Here is a 9,162-nt window from a genome sequence, read left to right on the forward strand (position 1 = left end):
ATGGTGTCATAGCGGTTATATTATTTTATATTATATTATATTATATTATATTATATTATATTATATTATATTATATTATATTATATTATATTATATTATATTATATTATATTATATTATATTATATTTTACTATATTATATTATATATTTCAACATCCTAAATAATAATAATAGTAAAAATAAAAAAAATCACCTCCTGCGCGGTTCACTTCTGCGCAGGAGGTGTGCAGTCCACTTCTGAAATTTAAAAAAAAAAAATTAAATTTAAATAAATTAAATTAAATTAAAGGATTTAAAGGATAAAGGATATTATATTTTAGATATATAGATAGATATATAGATAGATAGATAGATAGATAGATAGATAGATAGATAGATAGATAGATAGATAGATAGATAGATAGATAGATAGATAGATAGATAGATAGATAGATAGATAGATAGATAGATAGATAGATAGATAGATAGATAGATAGATAGATAGATAGATAGATAGATAGATAGATAGATAGATAGATAGATAGATAGATAGATAGATAGATAAATAGATGTATAAATAGATAGACAGGCAGATAGACACATATGGATAGACAGACGTGTGCACTCTGTCCAGCAGGGGGCGGTGTTTCCATTCCTCATCAGGGACTGGGGCTCGTCCTGTCTGCGGCTGCGCTCACTCAGCGACCCTCAAACCCGGATGTAACCAACGCCTAGGCTGCCAGAAGAAAAGCGGTGAGTAGAATCAGAGAAACTGTGTGAAGATGATAATTTAGACCAAACTAAACCTCCGGACACACGAAGCGGAGTCTCCCGGGTAGAGTGAAGCCTCCGCGGGGAGGAAGGGCGTGGTGGTCGGGTTTATAGATCCGCGGTACGGGGCTGAAACTTCCTGCCATAGAGAAGGGCTGAGAGTTGGCTAACGTGGCTGTGGTTGTTGAAGTTGTCACAGCTGCTGGTCGAGACTTTAATTTCTTCCGGTTCTGGTTCTAAACCCACCTGTGTGGATTGAGATAGACGAGCTAGCTGACATGTGAGCTTGACAGATGACAGACTCTTTCCTCACGTCACCGATCTGAGCTAACACAGAAACTGAAGAATCACAACCTGGCTCTGCGCCTTCGTCTCCGTCTCTCTTCTGTGTTCTCAATGTTTGTTTGTTTTGTTTTTTGCTGAAGGTTTTAATCAGTTTTCGGTAGCCCACGTTTTCCCCGAAGAAATGTGTTTATTTAGCGGAAGCGTTGGGCAGTATCCGTTTCTAAATGACACCGGGCGTATAGGCCCTGGTTTCCTCCAACATCTGTGGTATGTAGCACCCAGTATGCGGAAGTGATTCACTGTCATCAATAAACCTTTGCTCGCACATGTTACAACAGGCCTGACGTTCAGATCGCTCTCATTTTTCAATCAGCAGCCAGGGCTGGCCATTAAATCCACAAAGACCATAATCGAGTAACACACGCAACGTCAGGAAGACCAGGCACAACATTAAATCACTTCCTCTATTTCTTTAATGCTCAACAAGGCTTTGATGGCTGATATGACTAAGTATGTGTCATATGTAACACATTAGGAACTTTACACCACTTTATTAGGTACATTTAGCTAAAACAGATACAACAGTGCTGCTGTTAATAGGACTGGGGATTAAAACAACAATATCATCGCAAAATCATTTTCATTTATAGCAATATAAGTGTACAATACCATATCTAAGAAAAGTTCAACACATATTTTGTATGCTTTATGCAAGGATGTTGAGGAGCTATAATACACAATTGGATTTCATTTTGAATTAGAATTGTAAGATTTGTAAAATCTCTCATTCTTTGCTCACAAAGAGTTTAAAACCACAACCGTCCAAAATCTGTGTTTATTCTAAGCTGAAACAATAATGTGACATTTATTATGATAGTTTGATATTGACTTATTAACAGATTTATCTTGGGCTTGCCATATAGCCCAGCCCTAGCAGTAAATCTTTTATATCCTTTTCTGTTTTATACAGAGAGGTGTTTCTCTTATTCAGCTTAAACTACTTTATACTTAAAAGTTTACAATATTTTTATGCTGCTTGACTGTACTTTTGTGCTTTTTTATCTCTATAATGTACAAAAACTATAGGAATATTGTTAATGATCCTTAAATGTGAAGTAGATATTTAACTGTTAGAGATGGTTTAGGATAAACTAATTTTAACTTCTTTATACATGTATTATTGCGGAGTTCAATCTTTAACAAATGCGTCATACTCGCATCGTGCTTACCTTTTATTTAAATGTTCTTAAACTTGATTAAATGTACTTTCCACCACTTCCCCTAAAACACATTATAGATTAATAGCCCAACACACTTCCCGGTCTGTTGCTGTTTATATTGCCTGCTCGGTTCTTCATGTTGAGTCACTCGCTGTATAAAAAGCCATCCGTGACCCTACTAAGCATTTCTTGTCTGTTACTTCCCCTCTGCATCTGGCTGACTGTCCAGTCTGCTGCAGTTCACGTTGACACACATGTGATGTTTCCTATTTCCTATTTTCCCCACTGTAGATGCAGACTATAAAATGTGTAGTGGTAGGAGACGGTGCAGTAGGAAAGACCTGCCTACTGATCTCCTACACAACCAACAAGTTCCCCTCAGAATATGTGCCCACGGTAAGAACATGTTTAAAAGAACTGCACACGGTTAACAGATTGACCCAGAAGCACAGTTTAATTAGACGTGTTGGATTTGACAAATAATCTTTTCTGTTTTCTCAAAGGTATTTGACAATTATGCTGTGACGGTGATGATCGGGGGGGAGCCCTACACACTCGGCCTTTTTGACACAGCAGGTAACACCAGGGTCTTCGAAACTCCCTTCTTTTCTGTCTCATTTCTGCCACCCTGAAACTAAACCAAAAACTTCCCCTGCTCTTTCTATCTTGTGACTGCCGCCCTCAGGTCAGGAGGATTATGACAGGCTGCGTCCTCTCAGTTACCCACAGACAGACGTGTTCCTCGTATGTTTCTCTGTCGTCTCCCCCTCATCTTTTGAAAATGTCAAAGAAAAGGTCAGTTTCTAATAATTTGTCTTTCATTGGGGAAAAAAAACATGACCTTGATTTTTGACTCAAACAAACTGCTGAAAAAATCTGTCACTTTGGGTTTAATTTCCCTATTTATTGTTTTCTTACATTTTCTTTGTCTATAACTTGTCCCATTTTCCCCAAGTTGACGTCATCATTGTATTATATTGTTTGACCAACAGCCCTGAACCCAAACATAAACATTTTACTGTCACTTGACACAGAAAAGTGACAAATCCTCACATTTAAGTTGTTAGAACAAGAGATAGTTTTGCTTAAAAAATCTACTTATCCAATTACCTGAATATTGTTATTTTCTCTAAATTGATGGATGATTAATAACCTAATCATTTAAGCTCTAATGACGTTATGGGCTGAGGGTTGAATATAATTTTTTTAATATTTGAACAGATTTTGTTCACACAGTAAAATACTGATATTAAAACAATAAATGTAACGGCTCGATACATTAAGAAAAACACTTTTCTCTGTAACAAGCCAAAGTACTCAAATTGAATATTGTTGAAACATAAACTGTGTAAGAACTACCTTTACAAAATTACATAGTGTAAAATTAGCTGAATTCTGATATAAATCTTGACCTTTCTGTTTACTAAAGAAACAACGTTACAAATCCGACCAGATGTTTAATACCAGATCTCTGTTTTGGATATATTTTGTTCTACAAACAAATTTAGTTCAATAACAATATAAATTAAGTTTTAATAATCTTTATATCACTTTCTTTTTTTCAGTGGGTTCCTGAGATTTCTCACCACTGCCCACGCACACCCTTCCTGTTAGTGGGCACACAGATGGACCTGCGGGAAGACAGCAACACAATTGAGAAGCTGGCAAAGAACAAACAGCGGCCCCTCTATCCTGAGATGGGAGAGAAGCTGGCACGTGAGCTCAAGGCCGTCAAATACGTGGAGTGCTCTGCTCTGACACAGGTGTGTGGCAAATTCTCACCACAAAGTCAAGCATTTATTTGTAAATTTCTCTTTTTAACTTGTGTTTTCTCTCTTCTTCTTCTTCTTCTTCTTCTTCTTCTTCTTCTTCGAGCAGCGAGGGCTTAAGAATGTGTTTGACGAGGCGATCCTGGCAGCATTGGAGCCTCCAGAGACCAAAACCAAGAGAAAGTGCATTCTGCTATAGACGAACAACCACATTGAGAGACGTGATAGCGTAAGAGATAGCTGGGGTGAATCGAAACACCGGAGCAATCAATGGCCATTATGAATAAAAGGACAAAACAAAAGGGGAAGGGAGGTACAATGCCATTGAGACTTATTCTAATACACGCGTACACTGATTGTGCCTTCAATATAAACATTGAAAGAGGCTGAGCAGCGAAACTTCAGCAGTAAATCCAGCAAGTGTCACCTATCTCCTTTTCTGAAAGCTTTTCCAAACTGCAGTGTTGTCTCTACAAACATTCAGGTGGGGCGGGCCCCCCCTGCCTGTCACTGTTGCTCCATTTTTTATTTTTTTAAAGAAAGATTCATTTCTATAGTTGCCTTTAGCTTCCTCTGAGTTTTACCTCTTGCAGTCATTTGGGGCTTTTAAACACTCGAGTTACATTTAACATTAAGTTTTTAGTGAACTTTAGTTAGTACATTTAAGGGGGCAACTTAATGTTAAATGGTGTTTGCTTTATTTTCGGACCCTTGTGGATTGAATAATGAAAGCATGAGAGATTTATTGTCACTCCAAACAAAGGTAGCTCTCTGAAATGATTTCTCTCTTCCAAACTTTGGTGAGAGGCCAAGTGCATTTTCACCAATTCCTCTTCTGTAGATTACTTTTATTATTTTATTCTCCTTTTGTTTATACTGTGTTAATTCTGTGACTTTGTTTTGGGATTTATTTTGTTGCATTTATTCATTTGAAACTTGACTTTTTATTTTATCCAGATTTTTTTTCTATTGCTAGACTACCAACCTTGAGTCAACGATAATATAACAAATTAAGTTGTGATATTTTCAATAGATCTCAACCTCGACTGAGAATGAGATGATAACATTTGATAGTAAATTTCTGGGTGTTTGTAATCACAGGATATTTTTAATAAAAATGGTTCAATGATATTCAAAGTAGCCCTTTCTTATTATGTTTGAGGGAAAATATGTTTACCACATTCTCTTCTATATAAAAGAAAGACAATCTTTTACTGTTACTTCCACTGAACAACATGTGGTGATTAGTTCTATCGGGTTCTGTGTCCAAGCAATTAAGTGGTTTTCATTTAGAGAACAAACAAAGCCTGTCATTGTGTTGACCGGAGCGCTGGCTGCCTAGTCCCACTCACTGAACTGAAACACAACTGAACGCTGGATATTACCCAGGATCCCCAGCTTCATGAACCAGATGAGCTGCTGCTGTAACAAATACTCCAAACTCGGTTTGGAATTCTTCATATTTGAAGTTTCCTCGCTGAGTAGTGGAGATAAAAGCAGCTTTTTAATGACTTTTAAGTCTTTTTTAACTGATCTACAGTTTGGAGTCACTCTTGGAATTGCTGGGCGATTTAGCTGCGACTATCACAGATCATACTCGCTCACTAAAGTTAAATAGAGCACGAACAGACGTTCTGGTTGAGGAGTGGGAAGGAAAAAGGGTTCTATTCTCCATATACCAAGTCCGTGAACCATCAAACTAATTTTGAAAAAGCTATTCTAAATTTTTGCATAGCTTTGCTTTGATAATTTGAAACCTGCATTCTTTTACGTATTTTCTTCTTTGCCTTCTGCTGGTAAATTAAATGATGTGGTTTTTTTTGCAACAACAGTCACTGCGTTTCACATCTTGCACGTACCACACATTCACACGACCCTTTGTAGTCGGCAGCAATGTATGTAACACCAGTGTATGTAGTCACTGTTTGTGATCGGGCCTGTACAGCAAGATATACAAAGAACCGCTCGCCAGCGATTCACATCAACACCCTTGTGTGTCTATGCAGAGAAACACAAGAGAAAGAAATGTAACACAAGAGAAAGAAACGGCCTCAAGAGTGTATCTCGAGCTGCATTCGGACATATTCCCGCTTGCGTGCCCTGGAAAAGTTTTCTACGGCTTTAAAACAACCTGCTCATTAAAACATTTCTCCTTGTGCTAGTGGTCAAAAATCCACAGGTCACCTTTAACTTTACAGCTAACCCATGTGCTTTAGTCAGGAATATCAAGGTCTTTGTCAATAAGAAACTTAAGAAGCATCTGTTGGATAAAACTACTGTTTATTAGATTTATTGATCAAACCAAAAAGCACTGCTCCTGCAGGAGCGCACAGAAGAGATAATGGAGAGGGACAACACACAAGACAGACACTGGTGTAAGTAGATGTTCTAGTCCTGCTGTCTGTTACATCACTGTCGGAGGCTGACGTGAAGATCAACAAATAAATAAACCAGGGCAGAGAAGAAGACATAGATACAGTAAATGTTCAACGACCTGCTAGTCTATGATACAATGCAAAGAGTTTGCATGAAACAAAATAGTGTCTCTGTGTTAGTTCTGTTATGTTCAGCTTTTGTAGCCTTGTCGTGTTGTCAGATGTGAGAGGAGCTGTGTGTGTGTCTGTGTGTGTCATAGACGACTTGTCCGTCTCAGAGTTAGTGTTGAGTAAGTTCAAGGGAAAAGAAGGTGATTTTACTTTCTGCCTTATTCACTGTTCATACTTTTTGTTATTTTTCAAGGTCTTTGCATTAACTTTGCAGCTTTTATAACAGAATCGTCAAACTTCACTCTACAGCTGCGGTGGAGGTTAGTTACACTGAGGCTACCAGCGGATAATTTGCCGTCTCTGTCGTCTTTAATTCGTCTAGCGTGCAGAAGAGTCTGTCTAGTGGTTTTGCTCGTGTCTTTCTGTCAGCTTGACCTTGTGTGGGCTGTCTTACACTCGGCAGGTGTGAATGGTGACTGTGTTCTTGCACTGCTGGCAGCGGACTGAGCAGCACCAGGAGAACTTGCAGGAGCAGCGCTGCACCACCTCCGCCCGACCTGCTCTGTATCCCGGGCCGCAACACACCAGCTCGCAGCCATCTGGTGCCAGCCGAGAGGTTCCTGCGGTTTTTTTAAAGGACAGCAGAATCAATACCCGTAATTTATCAAGTATGTTTTTATTCTGGATCGTGTTCAACTTGCCGTTCATCTTACCGTTACATCTCCTACCAGCAGTCCCAGGGATACCGTTCTCAGGGTCAAGGTGGCAGAAATCTGGAGAGGGCGCAAGGTACAAAAGGTCTCTGGCAGCAGGGGGTTTGACCTGGGGGTCACGGGGGAGCAGGGCGGTCCTGGATCCTATACGAGTCAGACGGACCTAAGAGGAGGACCATGTCAGATTGGGGACATTATTAAGGTTTCAGAGGAGCATAAAGGGTCTTAAACAAACAGAAGTTGTTTGCTGATACCTCCGTGGCTCCATCAAAGCGTTCCTTGAGCCCAACGCCGACACGCCTGAATGGAGGCATGACCTTCCAGCAGGTCCTCAACTCGCAGGAGCCGGAGACGCCGTGACACTTACACTCCACCTGCATGTTGTGAAGGATGGCCTGAGAGGGACAGGGTGGTGAATTTTAAGAGGAGCTGATTGTCATCCTATTCTCACAGATCACAGTGCTTGGGAATGAACAGAACCAACCTTTCGACCGGCCTCGTTGTTATGGAGATTCATGAGTGGTCGTCCGGCTGACACACCCTTGGCTCGCTCTGGTTCGTCCACAAACGTCTGGGAGAAAGCCACGCCGTAGGACAGGTTGTCGCTGCAGCCGGACCACTGGAAACCTGTGGTGGGACATAGGAAGATTGTTGTGTGGACCATTGGATCCTCAGAACTCGTTCTCTTTATGTCTTAAAGTTGACAATGGAAAAAAATGTTTTAAATGGGATCACATAAGGCAGAAACTATTGCTTCACTGCTGTCTGCGGTTGCAACATTTCATACATCTGGCCCCTATGGTCCTTGTGACTCACCAGGATGTAGACGTATATGCCGTACGTTTCGACAAGCAGAAAACTCGAGAGCAGTTTTATGCTCTGTGTGGATTTACCAGCTCCATTTTAATGCAACAGAATCCAAGCTCACCCTCAGGACTGACCCCCCTGACCTTCCTGTCACAGCCACACCTCTCCAGCTCCCCCCGGGTGCAGGCCCGGGTCACAGCCACTGCCACGGCAGCGGAGGACAACGCGTGCACGAAGGCCGCCTCACGAGTGCCTGAATGCAGAATAGAAAACAGGATGCAGGAATAAAAGTTGCTCAATGTGTCAGCAGGAAATTCTGCGTGAGAATGCGCTATGACAATAATGGTCGTACCTTGGTTCATAACTCTGCCAAATACGTTGATCCCACGTGGGGTGGTGGAACAGTTCCAACGGCGATTCCTGAACTGGTGCTGGCACTGGGTTGGACAGTAATATGCATCAAAGACAAACACATTATCACAAAACTACTGGGAGTGCATGCAAGTCATGACCCTTTATGTTGCTCTCTGGTTGTACCTCTTCTATGACCATCTCTGCTGCCTTGCGCACGGACTCCATGACCTCCCCCCGCGCCCTGCACACCCCCACCTGCCCGGGGGTCAGCCCCCTCAGCCGTGCACATGGGGCAGAACCAGACACAGGCCTGGAGCGAGGCAGCCTCGCCAGGGAGCTGGGACAGAGAAATGTGGTGATTGGTGGTGTGACTCAGAGCAGACGTGAAGGGTAAGAAAGGAAGGTGCATAATTAAGGAGAGGGAGGGAGTGAAAGAAGAAAACAGGATGAAGAGGTAACGACCGGGCAGAGTTTTAGAGAGGACGGAAACAAGGGCAACACAGGCGAAGAAGACAGAGACGACACAGTGAAGGCGGAGAGAAAGAAAAGAGAAAAGGTCACCAGCAGAGAGACAAAGAAAGAGAGGCGAGCAACTGAAAGAGATTTAGAGACATGTCACCATCTTTTAAAAGTTACAGCATGACAAACAAACTCCCTCTTTCCATTCCTCCCTCGCACGCTAGACTTACAGCCAGTTGGTTGCCATGGTGGGGTTGGTTGCCCATAGCAACAGGAGGAGGAGTGGTGCCGAGAGATTGACAGTGGAGACAGTTGGCAT

The 9,162-nt window shown here is 41.4% G+C and overlaps 2 protein-coding genes across 2 annotated transcripts; one reads left to right on the forward strand and one right to left on the reverse strand.

The window, feature by feature from the left end:
* Positions 1-676: 676 nt before the first annotated feature.
* Positions 677-5,161, forward strand: cdc42l (cell division cycle 42, like). The gene is made up of 6 exons (XM_061080786.1): positions 677-732; positions 2,547-2,651; positions 2,759-2,831; positions 2,941-3,050; positions 3,821-4,018; positions 4,134-5,161. The coding sequence occupies exons 2-6, from the start codon at positions 2,547-2,549 to the stop codon at positions 4,221-4,223; spliced, it is 576 nt and encodes a 191-aa protein (XP_060936769.1). The 5' UTR covers positions 677-732; the 3' UTR covers positions 4,224-5,161.
* Positions 5,162-6,960: 1,799 nt separating this feature from the next.
* On the reverse strand, positions 6,961-9,162 carry wnt4b (wingless-type MMTV integration site family, member 4b). The gene is made up of 8 exons (XM_061080764.1): positions 9,074-9,162; positions 8,568-8,721; positions 8,383-8,467; positions 8,152-8,283; positions 7,708-7,850; positions 7,478-7,618; positions 7,224-7,386; positions 6,961-7,130 (listed from the first exon to the last, which is right to left on the reverse strand). Exons 1-8 carry the CDS (start codon positions 9,160-9,162, stop codon positions 6,961-6,963), a joined length of 1,077 nt encoding a protein of 358 aa, XP_060936747.1.

The sequence above is a fragment of the Limanda limanda genome, chromosome 11 (assembly GCF_963576545.1).
Source record: "Limanda limanda chromosome 11, fLimLim1.1, whole genome shotgun sequence".
In the NCBI taxonomy this organism is placed as follows: domain Eukaryota; kingdom Metazoa; phylum Chordata; class Actinopteri; order Pleuronectiformes; family Pleuronectidae; genus Limanda; species Limanda limanda.

Bases quoted from the DNA above. Each gene is read 5' to 3' on its own strand.
- cdc42l (XM_061080786.1), top strand. From the start codon at position 2,547: ATGCAGACTATAAAATGTGTAGTGGTAGGAGACGGTGCAGTAGGAAAG. The intron at 3,051-3,820 runs GTCAGTTTCTAA...TCTTTTTTTCAG, and splicing joins TTGAAAATGTCAAAGAAAAG to TGGGTTCCTGAGATTTCTCA. The intron at 4,019-4,133 runs GTGTGTGGCAAA...TTCTTCGAGCAG, and splicing joins AGTGCTCTGCTCTGACACAG to CGAGGGCTTAAGAATGTGTT.
- wnt4b (XM_061080764.1), bottom strand. From the start codon at position 9,162: ATGCCAACTGTCTCCACTGTCAATCTCTCGGCACCACTCCTCCTCCTG. The intron at 8,722-9,073 runs GTAAGTCTAGCG...TCTCTGTCCCAG, and splicing joins ACCATGGCAACCAACTGGCT to CTCCCTGGCGAGGCTGCCTC. The intron at 7,851-8,151 runs GTGAGCTTGGAT...GTCCCACCACAG, and splicing joins CAGGGGGGTCAGTCCTGAGG to GTTTCCAGTGGTCCGGCTGC.